Source organism: Rhinolophus sinicus, chromosome 14 (genome assembly GCF_057876585.1).
Source record: "Rhinolophus sinicus isolate RSI-liver-muscle chromosome 14, RSI-T2T, whole genome shotgun sequence".
Taxonomy (NCBI): domain Eukaryota; kingdom Metazoa; phylum Chordata; class Mammalia; order Chiroptera; family Rhinolophidae; genus Rhinolophus; species Rhinolophus sinicus.
Genome location: NC_142514.1, coordinates 84,556,295 through 84,582,038, shown reverse-complemented (window position 1 = coordinate 84,582,038; position 25,744 = coordinate 84,556,295). Strand labels below are relative to the sequence as shown.

At 42.9% G+C, this 25,744-nt stretch overlaps 1 protein-coding gene across 1 annotated transcript; it reads left to right on the top strand.

The window, feature by feature from the left end:
• Positions 1-495: 495 nt before the first annotated feature.
• Positions 496-25,744, top strand: SMIM13 (small integral membrane protein 13). The gene is made up of 2 exons (XM_019743009.3): positions 496-710; positions 24,352-25,744. Exons 1-2 carry the CDS (start codon positions 635-637, stop codon positions 24,537-24,539), a joined length of 264 nt encoding a protein of 87 aa, XP_019598568.1. The 5' UTR covers positions 496-634; the 3' UTR covers positions 24,540-25,744.

Here is a 25,744-nt window from a genome sequence, read left to right as displayed (position 1 = left end):
GCATTCTGGGAGTTGTAGTCCCTGCGGGGAGGTCCCCTCAGGCCTTCACTGGACTCTGGACTCCATCTCCCAACTGCCCCCGCGCCGCGGAGGAGGAGAGCGGTGGGGGCTCTCGGTAATGAGCTGCTGCAGAGGGAGGGGGCCTGGGAAGCTGCAGCTGCGGCTGCCAGGAGACGTTATCTGCAGTCCGCGAGGGCAGAGGGCTCCTCGGGCGGGCGGCGACGAGGGCCGTGTGGTCGCCGAGCGTCCCTGTGCTCCTCCTCTTTTCTTTACACAGGCGCGTGGTGTCCGCCATGGAAGCGCATCCGGCAGCCGCCGGGGTCTCCGGGCGCCGCGTCCCCGGCTCTCCGGAGCGATGAGGGAGTAGGGGCGCCCTGCGGCCCGCATCCGCCCGCTTTCAGTCGGCTGTGGGGAGGAGGAGGGTCGGTCCGGCCGGCCGTGCTGCCCGCCCAGCGCCGCCCCGCCCCCTGGGGGCGCTACCGAGGGGCGCCCTTCGCCCATGCCGCCCCAGCGCCCTTCCGCGCCGGGCTCCCGCCGCTGAAGCCCGGGACGCGCAGCCAGTGCCCGCCCGCTCGCTCGTCCGCCCGCGCCCACCGCCCAGCCGCTCTAAGCCGGCCGCCCCTCAACCCCCAAGATGTGGCACAACGTCGGGTTGACCCTGTTGGTATTCGTGGCCACGCTGCTGATCGTCCTGCTCCTGATGGTGTGCGGTGAGTGTGGCATCCGCCGTGGGGCAGTTGCACGCTGCTGGACACACGCCAGGTCGACTCGTGTTGCTGACTTGCTTATTTTGTCTGGTTGAAAAAAATTAAGGCGTGAGTGGACAAGTGTCTTAAAATCATTTTACCTGTTACCTGTGCACTTACCTCTCAGGAGTGAGCTCGGAGGAGACGTACCCCTAACCCATGGCAGGCCCTCTGGCATCCTGGAGAGGAAAAGAACAGGATCCAGGGCTGGGCATCATGACTCGAGGTTAAACCAGATATTGCTTCACTGGCAGCGTCTGCTCTTGATTGCCATTCTTACCACAGTCTGCTCAGATTTTAACCTTGGCCTGTATTCGAAGGTGAAGTGATTGGTTACTCTTTTTTCTTTTTTATAGATTCTGACCCTAATGATAATGAGAGGTCTCACTACCTTAATTTAATCAAGGACAGGGTCAGAGTTGGGTTTGAAGCCCACGTGAAATTGTTTGTTTGCTCAAATTTCTGGCTTCAACTAAATTCGAAACATAAATGTTAAGACTAGGTAGAACTTAAAAACATTGGCTGTATGAAACTTCCAGGGTCAGGTAACCCAACTGTTGGTTCTGTAATAATGGTGCTATTTTGTTTGCTGAGGGGTGTTTTCCTTCTTGGGATGAGAGGGCATGAAACTTTCTTCTCAAGGTAATATTAGCTCTATTTTAGATCTTTTTTACTTTTTTATACCCAGTAACTGATAACCACAAGTTTCTTAGAGTGCTGAGCAATTGTGAAAATTTGGGAAGTGGTTAGAACCAGATGTCAGTGAGTTTTTCATAATTGCAATATTAAAGTATGGGTGCAGGTTGATGCAATCATGCTCAATATCAGAATTGTGTTTGGAGAAGATATGTAGATATGTATGCATTTGTGCACATGCATACACATGTATTTGTATTTATATACGTGTATATATGTAATTATATATGTATGCGTATGTGTGTATATATGTATATAATATACATATATCTTTTTTTTTTTAATTTAAGAGTTTATTTGAACTAAACTGACATATGCCAGGGAACAAGATCTCAAATGCTCCCCTATATACTTCTATGTATAATTTTAATATTCTTGCGTTACTGAGGAACCAGAGTAAAGCTTCTAACTTACAGCAGCCTTTATTTTCTGATGATAAAACAATTGAAAAGACTTTCTCCGTTTTCTGCTTGTGATAACATGATTTGGGGCTAGTTGATGTTTAGGACCCTTAAGGTAAGGAAAACCAGGTCTTTGTGATTTTTTTTTTTTTTTTTGATGTGAGGAAGGAGGAAAGCATATGCTTTCTTTTCTAATTTGAAGATAGAAGCTACTTGGAGATGGGGACGTAATGTGTAGACTGTGACAGGTAACAGCACCTTTGATAGAATATTTGCCAAACTTGCCTTTGGGACATCAACGTTCCTAATTGCTACATACATCAGACTTGTTCTCAGCTCTCGGTAGCTATTTGACTTTAATTTTACTTATTTTTCTAAAGTGCCCTGTCTTTGGTTTTAGAAAACATGGAATGAGAGGTGAGGTGTGGTAAGTAAAAGAACACTTTATTTTGACTGGAAGGGTCAAGAACTAATAGCACTATGGAGAAGTAATCCAAGCACTTTTTTGTTGGGAGTGCTAATGCTGGGGAAGCTTCATGTTTTGACTAGGATGGGCTTGGGGCTTGGCAAGTGGAGGGAAGGATCCTACCAGACCTAAGAGAGAAAATAGGGTGTTGTATAAGTTTGCTAGGGCTGCCATAATAAAATACCACAGACAAGAAACAACAGAAATTTATTTCCTCACAGTTCTGGAGCCCAGAAGTCTGAGATCAAGGTGTCGGCAGGGTTAATTTCTTCTGAGGCCTCTCTCCTTGGCTTGCAGATGGCCACCTTCTCCCTGTGTCTTCACATGGTCTTTCCTCTGTATGTGTCTGTGTCCTAATCTTTTCTAATGAGGACACTAGTTATATTGGATTAGGGCCTCACCCTTATGAATTCATTTAACCTTAATTAACTCTTTAAAGGTACTATCTCTGAATACAGTCACGTGGGGGATTAGAAATCTATGACACAGGTCAGCCTCAAGAAAGTCATTCATCCGCCAGTTTATTTTAGAACTTTGACTCTTTTGATTTTCAAATTTCAGGTTCCTGTGGAGTTTTTCCTTCTCCTATATTGTTTATGTCTACTTTTTTGTCTCATTCATTCTAAAATGTTTTCCATTCCCACCATTCACTGATGTTGCCCATTTCAAGGCAGTAACAAATGGCTTCCGTATTGCCAAGTCTGTGCTCTCTTATTAGTCCTAATTATAGTAACCTCTTATTCTATACAGGTAAGCATTCCTTCTGTGAAGCATTTCTCTTGGCTTTTGTACACTATACTCTCATGGTGTTCTTCCTACCATTGTGGCTAATTGTTAAGGCTTCTAATCCCCTAGAATTTCTTAACTTATTTTGATCACAATCTGTAATAGTAAATACATTTTACATTATTCCCAGTACATTCGTAAGTATATAAATTACATGCATCAATCACATACATCTATCTACCTACCTATCATCTCTATCTTTGAAATAAAAATTCTATGGACTAGTACTTGCCCTTACCCCATGAGATGCATGATATTTTCTATTATATTTCTATAATATACTCTATTATAACACAAATACATGTTTTTTTATTTTTTATTTCTGTCCTTCTGTTCTCTACCTATGCTACATTATCCAATCGTAGAGATTTAAATATTAATTAACTGTAACTAATGACTAAAATTGGTATCTTCAGCTTTCACTTATCTTCTCCATCCCAGGCACATGCACCAAACATTTCTTCCTGATATCCCCATTTGGAGATCTATTATAATAAGCATCTCAAGCTTAATACAGATTGTTCCCAAGTTACAATGGTTTGATTTAGGATTTTTTGAATTTATGATGATGTGAAAACCATATTCATTCAGTAGAAACCATATTTCAAATTTTGAATTTTGATCTTTTCCTGGGATAGTGAAAAGCGGTTGGATAGTCTCTTATGAAGCTGGCAGCAGAGCGAGCTGCAGCTCCGGGTCAGCCACAAGGTCACTAGGGTAAACAACTGATCATGAGGGTAAGGGGTAGACAACCGTGTGTACTGTGTTGTGGTTTTTGGATATTGTGGCTTGGAATCCCATCACTTCTATAAAACACCCATCGGTGTCTCCTGATTCTGGTGAGAAGAGGAAGGCAATTACTCTTGAGATTAAACTCAAGATAATTTCCCGATGGTAGGCTAATGTTAGTGTTGCGAGCACATATAAAATAGGCTAGGCTAAGCTATGATGTTCAGTCGAATTAAATGCATTTTCAACTTACGATATTTTCTACTTATGATGGGTTTATCGGGATGTAACCCCATTGTAAGTTGAGGAGCATCTGTACATCTAAATCAGAACTCTTGATTTTCACCCCATGTTGTCCCCCTGACCCCCTTTTCATCTCACATGTTACCAGTTGCCAAGGACTTGGGTGTCATACTTGGTTTTGCCCTCTCCTTTGCTCCCCATCCATCTCCCCTTACAAATAGCAGCCCTGTCTGAAAGTCCAATTTTATCTCTTTAAAAAATCTGAAATATGTTTTCTGCTCCATGTCTACCACCACCACCTTCTCCATTTATGGCTTGTTTTAGTTTCCTGACTAGTGTTTTTCTACTTCCCCTGTTCTTTATAATCTACTTTTCAAATACTGGTCAGACTTTTTGTTCAGAAAATGTTTTCTCAAATGTTTTTAACAAAAGAAATAAAGTTTCAAGCTTAATAGTACTAAAAGACTTATTAAAAAGAAGTTCTCTTCAAATCTCAGTTTCACTGTTTCCTATATATTTCCATATTCCTAAATAATTTATTCATAGCTATTTCTTGATTTTACAATTTAGATATTATTTACTAACCATGGTAGAGTCCCCATTTCTTTCCCAGCGTACCATTAATAATGACAATTTTTGGCTAACTTGATAGTCAAGATTTATATTTTGACTGTGTAAATAGTCCCTGCTGTTCAAAAAATAGTGTAATAATGACTATACTTCCTTTGTTATGGTTCTCCACTTTTCTTGAAGTTAATTGCCTTTTTAATTCACCTAGTTTTATTGTTTTGTATGTATACATTATTTGTTCCCCCCATGTTCCATAATCTCTTAACACACACTCATCAGTAATATTTGCCATATGTTCAGAGGAATTGTTCCTCTCCTCTCCTGCTCCCCTGCAACTCCCTAAGCCAGTCCCAGAGCCCTCCTTCTTTCTCACCATCTTTCGTTCTTAGCCTCTTTACTTTCTCTATTGGAAACTTGTTTTCCAGATCTCATGGGACCATCTTTCTCAGTTTACACTCTTGTTTTGTTGGAGCACATTTTCTAGTAGTTTTCTAGAAAGAAGGCATGGAAAATAATTTCTTGAGCTAATACTTGCCTCACAATGCCTTTTTATTTTATTTTCTACCTTTATACTTGGTTGATAATTTGAATAGGTATCAGGTTGCAAATAATTTCATCCAGAATTTAAAAATTATTACTCCATTGATTTCTAACTTCCTAGGTCTGATTTTGAGAAATCTAATGCTGTTTCCTTATCCTTATATGTGACTTGGTTTCTCTTTCTAGATGCTACCTGGATAGTTTTTTTAATTATTGGTATTCTGAAACGTCATAATGACATGCCTAATGGTATATTTCTCTTTCATTTCTTCTGGGTCCTTTTGATTCAGATTTATTTTGCATTTATGGAAAAATTTCTGTCAGGTTTTTGATCATTTTCTCCCCTTGATTTTTTTCTTCTTTCTGCGACTTCTGTTAGTTGGATGTTTAATTGTTTCTTTTTATCTCCTATTTCTTGTCGTACTTTATTCCTCTCCTTTTATTTTGAAAGATGTTTGTGGTTTTATCTTTTACCTCATAGGTTTTTATTTTAACTATCCAATTTTTAATTTTAGTGCTTTCTTGTTTTCTGATTACTCTTCTATAGCAACTGTTCTTGCTTAATTTATGTATATAATATTTGATCTTCATAAGCATATATTAGTTATACTTCTTTTTAATAAAGTATTTTTCTTCTCCCTGCACTGCCTTTATTTCTTCCATGTATTTTCTTTTTGCTTGTTTGCATTCTTTTTCGATTGGAGGTTTTCTGCAAATGTCTAGTGATCTCTTCTCTGTTCAGATTGAAGGGTGAGGTAGTAAAAGGATGATAATTCTCAGTGTCAGCTCTGGGCTCTGCAGGGTGCTGGGGCGTCTTTAGGGGAATCCCCGTTGTTAGTACCGGGAGGTCTGTTCTCTGGGTACTCCATCCTCCAGAAACAAAGCCTCTCATTTCTCTGGTGGGTGTTTTAAACTTGGCTGCCTGTATGACAGCTCTGTAAGTAGACTTTCAACCCATCCTTTTTTTCTTCCTCCCCTTCCATCTTCCCATTCTAAGTCCAGATCTTTTTCATGGTTCTTGATTGAATTTTGGCTCCAATTGGTATCCTCCTCTCCTGCCATCCAGATTTCTGTTTCTTTTGCTTTGCTAGATCAGTTATCACTCTTTTAAAAATGTTACTCTTTGCTTAAAGCCTGCCCTCCAATGGTTTTCCATTTCCCTCTAAATACAACCCAGTTTTTTTACTGTGGCGATCAAGGATCTGTGTGATGTCGCCTCCTCCTTCTCCACGCATCTCTCGTTCTCCCTCCCACTACTCGCAACATTCTACCAACAGGCCCACCTTATACTCGCCTCATACTTTCCTTAGCTCTTCACATGCTGATTCCTCTCTTCATTCAGGTTTCACATGAGCTGTCGTCTCAGAGAGACTGTCGTGCGGGAGACCCTGCTCGCTGCGCCATTTGTCATGCAGGGTGGCCTGCAGGGTCTCTGCTCCCGCTCCCCACACAAGAACGCAGGATATGGTGAGGCCAAAAAGGAACACCCACGGAACCATAGGTAGGGGAGTCATATCACTATATTCTCACTGGATGCTGGATTCACACGACCTGCAACCTGCTGTCAGCTTCTTTGCCTGCCTACCCACCGACTCACCAACTAGCGCAGACTCACCAACTAGCGCAGCTGAGGCAGTTATATCAGTGGCTAATTGGCTAACTGGTTACATCTGATGGCCAACTAGCCACAGCTGATGGCCATCTACTACTCGAGCCAGCACCTTTCTACCCGGGGTCGAGAGCCTGGAAATTGCTCTCTGGGACTCTGTCCCTACACTCTACCCCTACAGGGTCTCGCCTCACAATCTACACAATAAGCGTCTTCCGCGAGTGTCCCTGTGCGAGGAGCCTGGAGGTGAATGCAATATCCTGGACACAGCCAGGATCTCTGGACACAGCCAGGGTTTCTCAGGGCACCACCAGTGCTTCTGGGCACAGCCAGACTTCCTGGGCTTCTTAGGGTACCACCAGTCTCCTCCTGCCCTTCTGGCAGGTGGTATTGTCACACTGTAACGACGCACCAGGGCTGTGGCAACACCTGAGGAGAGTGGTGAGCATGTCTGCGTGTGACCGCTTTCACTACCTGGATCCAGAGACGGAACTGTCCTACCGACGTCTGTAAGATGAGGCCATGTAGCACGTCCACCCCTAGAATATATTCCGGAACGAGGGAGACATAAACCTTGTAGGTATGAGGGGGAAGCCTTCCTATACCCAGTGGTAAGGAAACAGTTTTTACAGTCACAGTCTTTCCCCTGTAGCCATCAATGCAGACTGCTGCTCTGGGGAACAGTTCTGGGTTCCCATAAACGAGACTGCAGTCTGCGCCAGTGTCAACTAGGGCCAAAACACTCTGCGCATTAGAAGGGGACCAATGTATGGACAGTTCCACGTGGGGCCTCCGGTCCCTGCTCGTCCCCTCTGACTGGGTACCTTGGCCCCACCGCTAATCAAGCTGGAAGGAGTCGGCCTCAAGCGACCGCATGAAGTCCTGGAGGGACATGGGTCGCACTTTACCAGACTTCTCCTTTATGCTTCTCTGGAATTGTTGTTCCGGACGCAACTGTTTCCAAAGTTCCAGCAGGAGTGCATTGGGTTGCTGGTCTATTTTCTTCCTATCGACCCCTGCTGCCACGAGATCACGCCACATCTGTGCGCGTGTTACTCTCTGAGGCCTGCGACCTCGCCCCTTTACCTTTGGTTTGGGCTTCCAGGTCTCAACTGCGCGGACCTCCTGTCTTAACTTCCTTTGCCTCCGGCTTTCAACATCCCCTAGGGTGGCCATGGCAGTTGTAACTTCATGGATCCGCCGCCCCACATAGGGCGTAAGAATGGCAACCAAGGATCCAAAAGCACTCGCAGGTGCAGTATCCAAAACCAGATCTCTCATGCTGGCTGCAAAAAGCTCATCATCCGGCCCCTGCATATTAGGGTTGAAAACAGCATGTCTCATACCCATTTCACAGATGATTTGCCTAAGTTCTGTATATGACTGCCATTGACTCACAGTGTCTGGCAGCTCGCCAGCCTGTTCCCATACGGTGCGTACCGCAGCCGTGAGCCACGCCATTAGAGAATGAATGGTTGTCCTGGTCGTGGGCCAACCTATGGCAGTTCTGTAACCTTTGTTGCAGGGACGGATGCACTGTCACGAAGGCTAGCTTTTCCATCTCTCCTGGGGAGCAGAGAATGCTGTCTGCTCCCTCATCCCATAAACGTAATAGCCAAGCTGAGACTGGCTCTCCAGGGCGCTGTCGGTACCGCCTTCCCAGCTCCTGCAACTCAGTGGGAGTGTAAGGGGTGTAGGTTGTGAACTCAGTCACAGCTGGGTTGCCGGCAGCAATGCCTCTGGGGCCCAAAGGTTGCTCACGTTTTACCCTTTGCTTCAAGATTGGCCGGGCTTGGAGGTTGAGAGTTACATTGTCTCCACTCCCTTCCTCTGCCTCTGCCTCAGAGTCTCCACTGTGGGGCCCCTCTTCTAACAGGCGGACCCGGGCTTCCAGCGCTTCCAACTGGGACACCTGGTCCAGCACCTGGGCCATTTCATGAAGCACATTTTCCGTGTTGAGACTCAAGGCCGTGAGGAACATCCAGCCCACGCGGCTGGCTGTAGCTCTCTCCTCCTCCGGCAACCGCTCAGCCAGAGCCTGCAGGGCCCTCTCCACACTGGCCAGAGAGCCGTCCATGTCCTCCCACCCCTCCTTGGGCGTCCAACTCCTGAGAACAGTGGCCACCGAACACCATATACTGTGTGGGGGCCACACGTCCTCCTGCCCAGAGTCAGACTCCATTCCTACCTGGTCGGAATCCTGCTCACCGTGACAGGTGTCTGAGTGGGTGGTGGCCTCGGTGTATGATGTCCACAACCCTTGGAGCTTAAGGCCGCAGCATATTACCAAAATGAAGGCGACACCTTCTATGGCCAAAGGGTAGTGTGCCATCTGGAGGCTTGAGTCACCCAGGCAGACCGCGCCTCCCGTTCCTGGTGTCGCTCCTCACAGGCCTCCCGAAGCTGAGCTTTTACACGCACAAACTGCTCCACCATCCTTCGGTAGGCCTTGGCCAGCACCACACTGCTTGCTGTGCCATTTGTCGTGAGAGGCGGCCTGCGGGGTCTCAGCTCCTGCTCCCCACATAAGAACGCAGGATATGGTGAGGCCAAAAAGGAACAAGCACGGAGCCATAGGTTGGGGAGTCATACCACTATGGTCTCACTGGACACTGGATTCACACGACCTGCAACCTGCTGTCCACTTCTCTGCCTGTCTACCCAACGACTCACTCTACTCTACTCGACTCACCAGCGCAGCCAAGGCAGTTATATCAGTGGCTAATTGGCTAACTGGTTACAGCTGACGGCCAATTAGCTACAGCTGATGGCCATCTACTACCCGAGCCAAGACCTTTCTACATGAGGCCGAGAGCCTGGAAACTGCTCTCTGGGACTCTTTCCCCACAGAGACCTATTCTCACCATCTGGAACAGCCCATGTAGTCACTCTTTATCTCATTTAACCTTAGTTTTCGTAGGACTTGGCACTCTCTGAAATAAGACAAACTTCATTTGTCTGTTTCCCCAGTTAAGAGTGCAAGCTCCACCAAGGTAGGGACCTTGTTTGGCTTGTTCATTGCTCTATCCCTGGTTCCTAGAGTAGTGCCTGGTGTGTAATAGGCCTTCAGACATCTTAAGAAGGAATGAGGAAAAATTCCTCAATATATATTATTAAATTACCATCAAGTAAGTCTTAAGTGTGGTACAAACCAGCATTGTTTCAGAATGGATAACCCTTATATTACTTAATTCAGTACTAAATGAACATTTATGCCCAGGTGCTGTAGTGGTGGCCAGAGATGTCCAAAAATTAATAATGCATAATGACTCGTAAGGACCTTATACTCCAGTAGGGAAGACACTCTTACAAGGTAACTCTAGTAAAACCTGGGCTTCTGAGCACCAGTTTCTCATACATTATTCTCCTCCTTTTTCTGGTGGTTTTATAGAGCTCAGAATCTTTCCTTAACACAACTCCTTGTTTGCAGTTTGTGCACAAAACCGTAGACATTATTTTACCTTTCTTATTCATTCCCAATCTTAGGTCCATATGTCAGATACCCATTCATCTCCCAAATATTGGAGTGAAGCAGAGCTCAGCGGGGGCCCCTGAGCTCAGAATGCCTCTGGGGTGCCCTTCCCCAATCCAGGTGGGCTTCGCAGCCCTGTGGCTGAGCTCAGAATGCCTCTGGGATGCCCTGCCCTGTTCCAGCTCCTGGTCCCACAGCATCGCCTTGTAGATGCTTGCTAATTACAAACTCTACTGCTTAGCATTTGCCTAGGTTACTCCCCCCTACTGTTCGTGGATGGCTGGCACCACAGGAGATATGAAGACAGGAGGGGGCATCATGAAAGGAGAACAGACCTCCAGGACATCATGCAGACTCTGGGAGAGTGCCCTGATTTTCCCTAAATACCCCCAGCTGGTCTTAGAATGTAAGGTAGTTTTTGGAGGTGTTAACCTGCTGCCTTCTCAAACCACCGGTTCCCTGATAATCGCTCATTCTATGACCCAACTCCTGAGTGTGGATCTATTGGCGGAGCAGCACAGGCAGCACAAGCCCCAGAATCGTTTGGCCTCTGGTTACAGGAGCATCTCATAAGCATGGTTCTGAGATGCAGAGATAACTAAAATCTGGTTCTACCACTAAACAACAAATTCTGTAAGAGAATACAGCTTAGTCACTACTTTCAACAACAAATTGCAAGAGTCCAATAAAAGGTCTAATGTGGGTGTGAAATAGGAAGCCAACCAAGTTTGGGGCTCCTGCTGCCTGAGCTGTTCAGCCAATATATCCATGCAGGAGTTGGGTCATAGAATGAGGGTTTGTTATCAGACACCAGTGGTCTGAGAAGGCAGCAGGTTAATACCTCCAAAAACTGCCTAATATTCTCAGACCGGCTTTGGATATTTAAGGGAAAATCTGGGCCTTCCCTTAAAGGCTACATCAGGATTCGGGGTGGAATGGAGGGAGGGGGTCTGCATGGAGCCTTCCCTCTGGCAACGTGGCTCCCTCCTGCTTCAGCAACCAAGGAACAATGATGGGAGTAGCCTAGAAAGAATGCTAGACCGCATTGTGATCAATAAGCCTAAGCGTATTACTTAAAAGTTTCAGCGTCATTTTCTAAAACGGAACTGGGTGGGACAGGGAACATTCCCAGCTCAAGTCACAGGGGGATAATCTATTCTTAACCTATAGGTCAAGGAAAGGTGATGCCTTGGGCATTGCGAGGGTTCCCAATGGGCCCTGCTGTGGGTACTCTGTACTTTTACATGAAATTCATCAACTTAGGTGTGTATATTCATTCCCTGTTATCACTGTCCTTTCAAACACAAGTACTATTTTTTTTTAACACAAAGTTGAACACAATTCGATGAGTTATAGAATGTATGTAGTGTGACCACACCACAATCAGGATACGGAACATTTTCATCACTCCAGAAAGTTCCCTCATGTCCTTTTGTAGTTAATTCTCAAGTCCCTGGCAACAACTGAACTGCTTTCCATAGCCATAATTTTGCCTTTTTTAGAATTTATTATAGATGGAATTGTACAACATGCTTTTTGTGTTTGACTTCTTTCACTTAGCGTAATGCTTTTGAGGTCCATCTGTCTATGTTGTTGTGTATATGACTGATTTCTTGTTTTTATTGCTGTATAGTATTCCATTGTATGATGTACCACAAGTTGTTTATTCATTTACCTATTGATGGATGTTAGGATTACTTCCAGATTTTGGCTGTTACAAGTATTACTACTATTACTAACATTCAATTATAAGTCTTGTTGTTTTCATTTCTCTTGGGTAAATTTATAAGAAACTACCAAACATTTTGCATTGCCAACAGTCATGTGGTAAAGTGTCTGTTCAAATTTTTTGCGCATTAAAAAAAAGTCATCTTTTTATTATCAAAGTTGTAACAATTCTTTATGTATTTTGAGTATAGTCTCGTATCAGATACATGTTTTGTAAATATTTTTTTCTAGTCTGCATCTTGCCTTTTCATTTTTAAGTGTCTTTAGAAAAGCAAATGTTTTGTATTTCGAATGTCACATCTGTCAATTTTTTCTTTTGTATTTAATGCTTTTTGAGTCCTATCTGAGAAATTATTGCTTACCCCAAACTCACAAAGATTTTTCTCCTATAATTTCTTCTTAGAGTTTTATATTTTAGGTTTTACCGATAGGTCTCTATACTTTGAAGTAATTATTGTGTATGGTTTGAATTAAGGATTGGGGTTCTTTTTCTTACATAAGGATATGAAACTGTTTTGGCCTCATTTATTGAAAAGGCAGTTGTAGAGAACCAGTTGACTCAATATACTACAGAGGGTGCCAAAAATTGTATTCACATTTTAAGAAAGAAAAAAACTGTATTAAAATTGTAATAATATATACCAGTAACAAAAGATGAACACAAGTCGTGTATGCATTTTTTTGCCACCCTGGTATGTGGATTTATTTCTGGATTATTCTGTTCCATTGAGCTATACGTGTCTATTCTTATGTCAGCTGTGTAGGTTGTGCAATGTTATTTTTTTCAAAGTGTTTTGGCTATTTTAGATGCTTTGCATTTTCTTGCAAGCTTCAGAATCAGCTTGTCAAAATTGAACTATTGAATGTATAGGTCAAGTTGGAGAGAATTGACGTCTTAATGTTGAAGTCCATGACCGTATTATATCTCTCCATTTTTTTAGGACTGTCTCTTAGCAACACTTTGTATATTTCAATGTGTAATGTAGTTCTTGCATTGATCTAGTTTAATTTAGCTATAAAGGTTTCATATTTGATGCTCTTGTAAATGGTATTCTTTTAATGTTTCCTGCTAATATATTATAGAAAGAAATGATTTTTGTGTATTGATAGTGTATGTGGTAAAACTGCTAAATTCATTCATTCATTCATTTATATGCATATTGCCTTTATATCCTATAACCTTGTCAGATTCACTCTTCTACTAAGATTTTGGATGGAAAGGATTCCTTTTTTGGAAAATCCATAGGATTTTCTAACCAGCGGCTCATGGTAATTGTAAATGAAGATTGTTTTACCTATTCTTTCCAGTGTGTAAGTCTTTTAGTTCTTGCCTCATTGTACCTCCACTACATTGTGGAAGGGGTGAAAACAGACCTTCCTCCCTGTAATCTGTCACCATTAAGTATTATTGATGTTAGCTGTAGGTTCTTTATAGATATTCTTTATCAGGTTGAACAAGATAAGTTTCCTTCTATTACTACTTGGCTGAGATTTTTTTTAAAAATCAGAAATGTGTGTTGGATTTTATTTCTTGTTTTCCCTGAATCTATTGAGATGATTATGGAGTTTTTCTTTAAGTTTGTTAATATGGTGAATTATATTGATTTTGAATGTTGAAGCAATTCTGCATTCTTCAGATGAATTCCCTTTGTTCATGATATACTATGCCTTTTATATGTTGCAGGATTTGATTTACCAAATTCTTAAGGTTTTCCTGTTTACATTCATGAGAAATATTTGTAGTTTTAGTAAATGCCTTTGTCTGGTTTTGTCACGTAAGGTCATGCAGACCTCATGAAATGAGTTAGGAAGTATTTCTTTCTCTTACTTTTTGGAAGCCTTTGCATAGAATCGGCATAGTTTCTATTGCTGCATAACAAATACCCCAAACTTAGCAGCTTCAAACAACATGTAATTATTAGCTCACAGTTTTTGTGGGTCAGGAGTCTGCATGTGGCTTAGCTGGGTCCTTTGCTCCTCATCTCACAAATCTGCAGTCGGGGTATTGGCCTGGCTCATGTGGAGCTTGGGAGAATCCGATTCTTTGTCACTGTAGGACTCTTGGCGTGCTTCTTCAAGCAAGCAGGAGAATCTCTCTGGCACCAGGCAAGGTCCCAGTCTCTCTTGTAATGACAAATTCAATTTTTAAAGTAGCTATTCTAGCTCACTGTTTCTTCTTGCATGGGCTTTTATAGTTTGTGTTTTTGAAGCACTATGCCTATTTAATCTGAATTATATAATTTGTGGGAGTAAAGTTTCTAATATTCTCTCCTCTTACTATCCGTAGGATCTGTGCTGATGTCTTCTCTTTCATGCCTGTTATTGGTTACTGTGACCTTTCTCTTCTTTCTTGGTGATCAGTCAGGCTAGATTTTGTAAATTTTATTGATCTTTTCAGAGAATCAGCTTTGGTTTCATTGATTCTCCCCCTCCATTAGTCATAGTCTATTTTATTGATTTATGTTTTTATCTTTATTTTCTTCTACTTATTTTGAGTTTCAGGTTAACTTGCCCAAATTGGAAGTAAGTTGTTGAGTTAGGATTCATGGCCAAGCAGTGTAGATCCAGGAGCTGTAAGAGATTATGGTGATAACCTAGTTGATAGATAATAAAGGGTTTGATCTAGGATAGAGAACGACACTGAGAATGTAGAGAAGGACACAGATGGAAGAGGGTATATTAAGGTAGATATATAGCACTGAGGTAAAGTAGGGGAGGACCAATGTGCTGGAAAGACAACCTTTGCCACCAGAAAGTAAGGAAAAGATACAGTCAGAATGGTATGTCCAGGGGCTTATCTTCTGGTACCACCCAGTGTCATTACAAAAGGGGTTTGCAGTAGAGTGAGCATCGTGGTAGGAGTTGGAAGAGCATGGCTGTGTTTTTACGTAGCCTATGTTATCTTAGAAGTGAATCTTAGCTGTCTTAAATGAAATGAGGTAATAGGATTGAAAATGGAAAAGAGCTTTGTACAAATTGAAATTGGTATTGAGCCAGTTGGTTAACTATGTAGACACCACCGTGAAGGCGGGGTTATGAAACTCCACTGGAATGATTCCACAAAGATAAGAATTTGTGGTTACACTGCATCTGTGCTTTTGACCTAAAACACCTTGGCTAATCAAATTCTCATTCCTCAGCTAGTGTTTCGTGTTTTAGCCTTACTTTCACCATGAAAATCTGAGAAATAAGGTACTATTTTTAAACTCGTTGCTCCGTTTTGCGTAGCTGGCGATCTTCAGTGGTTGAAAGTTTGCTTGAGCCTTTGTTTTCTTACCTGGAAAATGGGGGTGATTCCTGGTCTAATTAATTCAGAGGGCTACCGGGAGGATTAAATGAGATGCTGAATACAAGGGCATCTGTGAACTGAGAGCTCTATAATTACAGCTATCTCCTGGGTTTGTGGTGTGTTGATGGTGATGGTTCATCACTCAAATTCATCACTATCCTTCTGCAGCCAGCACGTTTATCTTGCATAAAAAACAATGTACAGTGTGTTTTATGAAATTTATTTTTTGACCTAACGCTTAGTTATTGGCACACTTGTGAGTGTTCCTTTGCTTATATCAAAATACACACCCTCTGTTGCCAGCCAGTTTTTTTTGATACAGTGTTTACCAGTGTGAGACTGGAGCAAAGTACAGAGTTGTGTTTTAAATGATGAAAAGCTGCAATAGTAGTTTTAACAATCAGTGTAAATTTCTGATTATAAATACATATAATTGTGGATAATCCTTTCTCCCCCACCTTTCCTTTTTTCTGCCTTCCTCCTTCCCGTTGTTTTATAACTAAATCCCAAGACAAGGAACAAGACAAATACCCTGTAGAATAAGGGTAGGTAAGGAGTTTCTGGTATCTGCGTATCAAGTTTGGTGGGAAGAATTTTACGAATTATAATTCCATAAGAGAGAGGTCCTATCGCTGCTGTAGGCATGCAGGGTGCAATAGTAAGTCCCTTTCCGTGAAAGGTAGTCTGGGTTTTAGTGGTTATTTTTCCTACTATCCTGCTCTACTCCAAAGGTACATATATACACCCAGGGAAAGTTACTAGAGCCCAGAGTCCAAATTAGGTTGGTCTGTTCTTGTGGTAAGTCAGAGTTGTTTATCTGAACTGGTGATTCCATCCCTTGTCTGTGGTGCCTCTCCCTCTCCCAGCAGACGCTCCTATGCATGTTCCTCTCTGCTATTTGACGCTCTCTTACAACCAATAACATGTAGATACGGTGTCATGATTCATTTTATATATATTATATAACTTTCTACTTGTTTTCTCTTATGTTCATAGAATACAAGAGAATGAACTCTGAATACACAAATGTTATACTAAACCGTTCTATTAACCAGGCAATGCAATCCTACGTGGAGCAATGATATCCTCACTCTTTATGTCCAACTTCTGAGCATCCATTGCATCACTCCTCATCTACCCGTCCTCCCTCTGCAGCATCGCCCCACTCAGCAGCAGCGCCTGGGCAGTTTCTTTATAGCTCCCCCTCACTTGCCTCCTCTGTCTAGTCACTAAATACTAAAGTGACTTTTGTTGCCTTTACTCAAGTGAGATCTTCTCAGATAGTTAATCTGGTCAGCTGGTGTTCCATGCCTTCCCCACTGGTGCTCCATTGCTCATCCTTTTCCCTGTCCTGGGTCATCTTCATAACTGATGGGCAGTGGCACTTAGGTTTCTTCTCACTCCTTTTCTCTTTTCCTAACCTGTGTGTGCATCATAGTAATCAAGGAGATTAAAAAATGAGTGAGCACAGTCCCTGGACATTGGTTTGTGAGATCTGGGACGAGTTGTTGGGAATCTAGTTTCTAAAAGCTCCCTAGCAGAATCCAATGAGTATCCAGTGTGGGCGATTTTTCTTGTGAATGGCTGCAGCGTGGTAATCACATACTGTAACTGGGTTCATTGCATTGGATATTACATGCTTTGAACTTTCCTTACACTGACATGAGTCCCTTTCCCTGAAAAGGAGGTATGACTCAGTCTCATCTGATCCCACCCTTCCCTCCCCCAAGTAGTTCATCTGCTCTGGCAGTGTGGACCTTCGTGAACGGTCACATTGCGTTGAGGTTCTCAAGGCATTGAGGCAGATCCCATGAAAATTGAAGGGTTTGGTTAGCCTTTATCCAATAAAAAAGAGTTACCGGCCTAGCTCAGTGATTTCTTTTGGGTGACTCTTTTAGTGGGAACCATCCTCCAGGAGCCTGTGGCCCAGTGAAAGCTGAGGAGACTTCTTGACTGGAGGTCTTTCTCCAGGCTATCCTATGGACTCCCTTCTAATCTCTAAACTTACTCTGGAACTCTCAGGGGGAGGCTCTCCAGCCATGTTCACAATACCTGACCCAGGTAACGCACATCGGTCTCAGGGCTCACACTTGACCCCTGTTGGGACGGAGATTCTGCTTTTTTGAGGATATGAACTTGGAAGTCATACAAAGCTGTGAAGAAGCATCTATGTGCAAGAGAAGCCCAGCAGAAAGTGGAGCGAGCTTGCAGAGAGATAGCGATAATGCTGAGAGAATGGCTTCCGTTCACAAGAGCCTTCTTCTAGTAAGAGTGCTTCTTCCCACGTATTCAGGAGACAGTCCTCTAAGCTAATAAGAATCTCCCCCTTTTTGTTAAGCAGATGCAGGATTTCTGTTACTTGAACTAAAAGCTACTTTAATAAAATAACAGGAGATGGACTATGTATATGACTTTCTATTTTGTGTTTGGTCAGTACCAGTAAAATGCTATTGATGAGTAGGTCATGGCCGTATTAATCAGCTACAGGGAGTGTGACATACGGAAAGTATGTGTAAGGGCAGTTTAGTTTCGTTGAATCACAATTTGGCTATTAAATGATATGTGCAAAGCATTTCCTCACAGTACCTGTCCCTAAGTTACCTATTATTATTAGGTTGGTGCAAAAATAACTGCAGTTTTTATAATATTTTTTAACCTTTAAAACCACAGTTACTTTGGCATGAACCTAATATTTCCATGTATAATTAACATAGCCAGTGGTTATCTTAGTAGCAGGTGTTTCTGGCACAATAGTACCTCTCTTAGTTTGCTAAGTCTGGCTTTTCGTGGTATATACTCACTAGGGTGTTAATTGTGCTTCTTTTTCTAAAATAAGCAGTGTGCAGTATTTCCATTCAAACTGCCTGGAATTTTTAGTATCATTTCTTTTCTCAGATTATTAACACTGTGATAAACAGCGTGTTGGAGAAGCACAGGATCTTACTGATATGCACTGTGCTATGGAAACCCCCCCCCCCATCCTCCTCCCATCTCCCCAGAATGACAGCTATGTAAGAACTGAGGTATTTCACTTGGAGGACAAGATGTTGAGCTTCCTCAGTGTACTGAATGCTACTGCAGTTCTTATCAGCACTACGATTTGTCTCTTAATGTTGCTTTCCCACCCTGTCGTTACAGTTGTCATTGTGAAAGCCAGGCACAGTGGGCATTTGTTCTTTCTGGCTGCCCAGCACTTGAACTCCACATCTGTAGTAGGGGAATTCTCTCCTCATGATTTTTTGTGAGAAACAGTGTCACTACCCATTTGTTCCGCCTCCACCCCCACCCTCGCATACCTTACACCCAGGGAGAAGAGGAGCAAATAAGCACACTTTTCAAGTTTGCTTATCTCCGTATTTGGGGGTAGAAATTAAAGAGGTATGTGTGGAGTCTAGTGATTTGGCTGGTGTGGGTAGTCAGGGAGTGGTGAGTGTGGAGGGAGTGGCCTTGACTTGCTGCTACAAACTGGAGTTTCTCTCATTGGCCACTATGTTCTGAATATGGCTTTCAGTTGAATCTCTTACATTGTTTGGTTGCTAGCAAAAAAAAAAGGGGGGGGGTGCATTATTTTCTCGTTTTATTAAAATCAGGAAAGCAAGAGTGTGTGATCTAGCTGAATGCTCTTACATCTACCCAAACCAACTGCTACAACTATCTTCAGTTCCTTGTTTTGTAGATTTCTGTGCTGGGAGACTTTGCTTTCTCTAAATCATCCCAAGGGCAGTATAATGGGAACTTCAGTGGTGGCGGCCCTTCGCTCTAGTTTCTCTTCAGTCAGAAGACCTTCAGTAACCTTCCTTACTTTTCTCTGTGGTCATTTTATACTTGTAGGCACTGTTAGAATCTTTGATCTTTATGAGGTCCAGTCTTTCATCTTTGAGCTTGATTATAATTTCCCTGATGGTAACTTCACTTCCATAATCTGTAGTTAGCACAGTACCCTGGGCAAGTGAGTTCTTTCAACTTTTAGGTTGGGTTCTCAAAACTAACCTAAGAGTTAAGGGTTTCCCTTGGTGTCTGTTGAAACCAATTGACCTTAGTAAGTTAAGCCGATTAATGACATTGGCCTATCTAAAACACATACCTCTAAAGAGCATTTGCGATTTATTTATGATTTCTGACTTGCTTTTCTACTAAGTTTCCTTATTATCAAAACCATATGTGTCCAGTGTAGAAAAATTTGGAAAGTGTAGAGAAGTTATAAAATAAACAGTGTAGGTCCCACATTGACTAGAGTCAGTGCAATTCCTACCAGGATTTGTGGTGCCTTTTTTGTAGAAATTTACAAGATAATTTAAAAATCACACGTACATGCATGGAACTCAGAACAATCTTGAAAAGAACAAACTTGATGGGCTTATACTCTCGATTTCAAAACGTAGTACAAACTAGTGTAATCAAGGTGTGCTGGCATGAGGGCAGACATACAGATCAGTGGAGCAGAACTGAGAGTCCAGAAATAAACGGGAACCTTTATGGTCATTTGATTTTTGACAAAAGTGCTAAGAGAATGTAAGGGAGAGGGGACAGAGAACAGTCTTTTCAACAAGGGGTTCTGGTACAACTTGATGTCCACATGCGAAAGACTGCATTTGGACCTCACACCAAAATTAAGTAAAATGGATCGAAGACCGAACTGGAAGAGCTAAAACTCTTAGAAGAATACATAGATTTTTATGACCTTGGGTTAGTCAGTGGTTCCCTAGATATGGCATCAAAAGCACAAGCAACCAAAGAAAACAAGAGATAATTGGATTTCATCATAGAAAAAGTGACAAATTGGTCATTGTTCTAGTGAAAAGCTTTTGTACTTCAAAGAACATTATCCAGATAGTGAAAAATGAGCCACACAGAAAATATTTCCAAATCGTATGTTTGGTAAGGGTTTAATAACAAGAATATATAAAGAACTCTGACAACTTAATAATAAAAGAAAAACAACCCGATTAAAAAGTGGATGAAGGAATTGAATAGACATTTCTGCAAAGAAGATACACAAATGGCCAGTAAAAACATGAAAAGATGTTTAAATCTTATCCTTAGGGAAATGCAAGTAAGCGCCAAACTGATATACACTTTACACCCGCTAGCATGACTATAATAAAAAAGGTGGACAATAAAATGTCTTGAGGAGGATGTAGAGAAGTTGGAACCTCATGCTTTGCATATGGGTTTAAACATAGTTACCATATGACCCAGCAACTGTCCTCATAGATATATGCCCAGGAGAAATGGAAACATGTTTGAGTAAAAACTTGTACACAAATGGTCTTTGGAGCGATAGAGTGGAAACTTCCCCCCGCTTCTTCCTCCTGCCCCCCCACCCCCAGTTCAAGCTGTTGTTTCTCAGTCTAGTTGGGTAGGACACAGCTTCCTGGCCCATGCTGGTATTATGAGCTCTGCGCTCCCACCGGCTGAGGCCGTTGGTTGGTAGGTGGGCTGGTGGCCACTCCCGGCAGCTCTTGGCAGCTCTTGCTGGCTGTCGGCCACTCTCAGTGGCACAAGGTAGCACACAGCAGCCCCTGGCCACTCACTCTGGCCGCTGACCTCTCGGAGGCACAATGTAGCCCGCTGCAGCCTGCAGCAGCTCAGGGCATCTTATGCCAACCTCCCTCTGCTCACAGCAGCCCAGGTCCAGGGAGAGCTGTTGTTCACAATGTTAACTATAGAGGGCGCAGCTCACTGGCCCATAGGGAATCAAACCAGCAACCTAGGCGTGAGGAGCATGGCGTTAGGAGCATGGCGCTCCAACCCCCTGAGCCACCAGGCAGGCCCACTTTGTTATAATAGCCAAAAAATAGAAACTAGCCAAATGTCCGTTAATTGGTGAATGGTTAAACAAAATGTGACCTATCCATGCAATGGAATATTATTCAGTAAGAAATAGGAATGAAGTGTGTGGGGACAGAGCCCCAGAAAGCAGTTTCCAGGCTCTTGGCCTCACATAGAAAGGTACTGGCTCAGGTAGTAAATGGCCATCAACTGTGATTGGATGGCCATCAGCTGTGGTTAGTTGGCCGTCAGCTGTAACCAGTGAGCCATTGGCCACTAATATAACTGCTGTGGCTACACTGGCAAAAAAATGGGGGCTAGCAAGAAGATGGTGGCTGAGCCTGCAAGCGGAGCAATGAGGGTTGAGAACTGTGTGGCTCCTGTTTCCTGTTTCTCCAACCCAGCCGCCAGCGAGAATATAGTGGTATGACTCCCCCATCTATGGCTCCGTTGGGTGTTCCTTTTGGGCCTGGCCACATCCTGCATTCTTATGACGGGAGCGGGACCAGAGACCCCGCTGGCCACCCAACACGACAAAGTGATACGAGCAACGACATGGATGAAGAACCTCGAAGATATATGCTGAGTGAAAGAAGCCAGACACAGAAGACTGCACATATCATGATATCACTTATTGGCATATACATCAGGGAGGTTGCACGTTCGATTCCAGACCAGTGCAATAAAATGAATATCACATTAAAGCGAGTCATGAACTTTTTGGTTTTCTCGTGCATATAAAAGTTATGTTTACACTATTCTGTAGTCAGTTATGTATGAGGTAGCATTATGTTAAAAAAGCCAACAACGTATATGCTGTAATTAAAAATTACTTTATTGCCAAGAAATATTAACCATCAATAGAGCCTCAGGGAGTCGTAATCTTTTTGCTGGTGGAGGGTGTTGCCATGGTGCTGATGGCTGCTGTCTGATCAAGGTGGTAGCTATTGATGGTTGTAATGGCTGCGGCAATTTCTTAGGCTAACAGTGAAGTTTACTACATCAATTTTCTCTTCCTTTCAGGAATGATTTCTCTGTAGTATGTGATGCTGTTGATTCCATTCTACCCACAGTAAGACTTATTTAAAAATGGAGTTAATCCTCTCAAACCCAGCTGCTGCTTTATGAACTAAGTTTATGTGATATTCTAATCCTTTGTCGTCATTTCAACAATCTTCACATCTCCACCAGAAGATTTCATTTCAAGAGACCACTTTCTTTGCTCATCCACAGAAAGCAAGTCCTCATCTGTTAAAGTTTTATCATGAGATTGTAGCAATTCAGTCTCATTGTCGGGCGCGGAGGCCTGCTCGCCGCACCATTTTTCAGGTGGGGTGGCCTGCGGGGTCTCTGCTCCTGCTCCCCACATAAGAACGCAGGATATGGTGAGGCCAAAAAGGAACACCCACGGAGCCATAGGTAGGGGAGTCATACCACTATGGTCTCACTGGAGGCTGGGCCCACCGGACGCCGACCTGCCGTCCGCCTTTCCGCCAACCGATCGACCGATGACTCTTCTCTCGACTCTCCTCCACTCTCCTCGACTCTCTTCTGCTCTGCTCTGCTCGGCTCCTCGTCAGTCCTCGGCAATCCTTCGTAGCCGCAGCAGTTATACATACCAGTGGCCAATCGGCTAACCGGCCACAGCCGACGGCCAATCAGCCATAGCCGACGGCCATCCACCACCCGAGCCAGCACCCTTCCACGTGAGGCTGAGAGCCTGTAAACTACTCTCTGGGGCTCTTTCCCCACACTCATCTTCAGGCTCGGCTTCTAATTCTAGTTCTTTTGCCATTCCCACATCTACAATTACTTCCTCCTCTGAAGTCTTCAACCCCTCATAGTCATCTGTGAGGGTGGGAATTAGCTTCTTCCAAACTCCTGTTAATGTTGATATGTTGTTCTCTTCCAATGAATCACAGATGTTATTAATATCATTTAGAAGAGTGAATTCTTTCCAGAATGTTTTCAATTTCCTTTGCCCAGATCCATTAGACGAATCACTATCTATGGCAGCTATAGCCTTACGAAATCTGTTTCAGAGCTCCAGAGCAGGAGGGGATCCTGAATGGGGGTGCCCAGTGACTGAGGCAAAAACTCTTACTTTTATACCTTCCCTTGCCTGTTTGGGGAAGGGGAGCTGACGCCTTTTAATGAAATTCATCTACCAGGTTTGTTCTGCTTGCCCATCCTGAAGGAATTAGCAAAATAACCCACTCTTATTTATCAGATCTGCTCCATTTGTCAGGCCAAAAGGAATTTTATGATTAACCTCAAGGCCTTGTTAACATTTTTTCCTGGAGTGAAGAAGTGATTTCAACCTGGAGTTTTAGGATATGGCTGTCTTTGTTTATTCCCCCAGTGACCTGCCAGTCTACCTGGGGACAGGCTAACCTTTCTCACTATGGTCTATTGCTTTTCTGTGAAACTAGAGCATTTAAAGTAAAGACAACGTGGTAACATGAAAAACTTTGTTATAATGGTTGATTTTGTTTATTTTATGCTCTTAACATTTCAGAGCAGCCAGTCATAGGTTCAGAGGTTTAATCCTGTGTGTTCCTTTATTGATTATTTTTCCTTTTAGTGGGCATGTAAAACTTAGTAAACTTCAGACTCCTTGCAAAACAAGGACAATTTGGTAATTTTTTTTCCAGGAGAGTTATTCAAACGTTAATGACTTTGACATGAAAATAGTATATTTTTAGAACCTTGAATTTAAGATACTGGTGCTCTGGTTTTATTATCTCATCGTGTAATAAAGAAAGTTTGTTATTTTCTGTGAAAATGTGTTATTTCTAGAAACTCAGTAGTAGGTGGTCCTGACTGAGAAGATTTCACTGTAGTGCATTTGATGCTGCCATTTAATGTCTTTTGCATTCTGATCAAAGAAAACTTGCTTTTAGTAAACACTAGCAGTGTGGTACGAATGTGCAAGTAAATAGCAAAGTGTATTTTTTCTTACCGAAAAAAGGCTCTCAAAAAGTTGATTTTAATATAATAAACACTTTTACTTCGGTCTGATCTCATAATTTTAATGTTGATGGACGGAGCTTGGATTCTAAATTCTGTAAAGGCAGAAACTGTTTTGCCATCCCTGTAGAATCCCAGAGTTTATCCTTAGTGTTGTCCACAGTAAATGCTTAGTAAGCATTTGTTACATAAATATATGTTTGTCCTCACACATTATTTATTTACATCATACATATTTTGTAAAATTATCCCCCACGCCCCACAATTCACTGGAATGTTGTCAATGGTATCATCGTGTGTAACCGTCTTTTCTTCATGTTTTTGTCTCTCTTAGGTTGGTATTTTGTATGGCATCTTTTCTTATCGAAATTCAAGTTTCTGCGGGAATTGGTGGGAGACACAGGCTCCCAGGAGGGAGATCCTGAGCCTTCAGGGTCTGAGACAGAAGAGGATGCTTGCTTGTCTCCACACAGGATGAGATCTGCTCGTCAGAGGAGGGCGCCTTCTGAAGAGGGCCGCTGACCCCGCCCCCGCCTGCCAGTCAGTGACAGGCAGTGGGAGCCCTGTCTTTCATGACTTGGCTTTGCAGTTTGCGGAAATATTGAAAAACTTTTGTTTTAACTGGATGTTCAGTCCAATTGAAAAACAAAAAATTTACACGTAAGCCATATGAAAATAAAGGGAATTAAAACCAAATCGGACCATTGCAAATTTCATCTTAAAAATAATCTCTTGCTTTACTAGCTTTTACTTATATACCTATTCCTTGGCTCTTGGGCTTCTGTTCTTGCACTTGTGTGAATCTGTTAAACATTATAGTCTTGAAAAACCGCATTTTACTAGTTTTAGAATGTACTTTTCTCCGCCCCCCGACCCCCAACATTTTAATTTGTCTGAAATGGGGATGCATCTCACCAACGCTGTCAGCCAGGCAACAGTTGATGTGATTTTCCTCGCCTGTGCGTGTATGAACTCACAACTTGTCATAGCATCATCTCTGTATTGTCGGTATCAAATGCGTCAGATTAATTGGCATTTAAAAATGTGTCCTAAAACATTACACTATGATTCAGCACTGAAACACAAAGTTATTGTGTATGCAGAAAAGCATGGAAACAGGGCAGCAGGGCGTACATTTGACATTAGTGAGGCCAATATCCGTCCCTGGCGGAATGACTGGAATTCCGTGTTTTCTTGTAAAGCCACAAAAAGCTTTACAGGGCCTAAGCAGGGGAGATACCCAAAAGTAGAGGAAGCTGTACTCCATTTTGTCACTGAGCCACGTGTCAAAGGATTGCCTATCACATGCCAAGCAGTGCGTTGAAGGAGGGAGAAATTGCCAAAACCCTTGGAATAGGTGAAATGCAATGTAAAGCCGCGAGAGGCTGGTGTGACCGATTTATGCGAGGAGCAGGATTGTCGTTAAGGTGTCAAACGCTGTGCTGTCCAAAGCTTCCTGCTAACCTCAACCGGAAGGTGGTGGTAGAGCACTTGTCCAGGAAGTGCTGCGTCACCAGTGCGCTGGTGACACCACGGGTGCTGTGGGGAGGAAGCGCGCAGATCTCTGATTGGGATTTCAGAAGTGACTCAGCAGGGTTGGACTTGGAATAGTCAGTTATAACTTAATCAGTTTATTTTCTACACTTTATGCACAAGACTGATGTGATAAAAATCTGTTTAAGTCTCTTTCGATAACTGTAAAATAAACATTCTATATGTTACGAAAA

Excerpts from the sequence above, each read along its gene's own strand:
- SMIM13 (XM_019743009.3), top strand. The coding sequence starts at position 635 with ATGTGGCACAACGTCGGGTTGACCCTGTTGGTATTCGTGGCCACGCTG. Across the intron at positions 711-24,351 it reads CCTGCTCCTGATGGTGTGCG|GTTGGTATTTTGTATGGCAT; the intron begins GTGAGTGTGGCA and ends TGTCTCTCTTAG.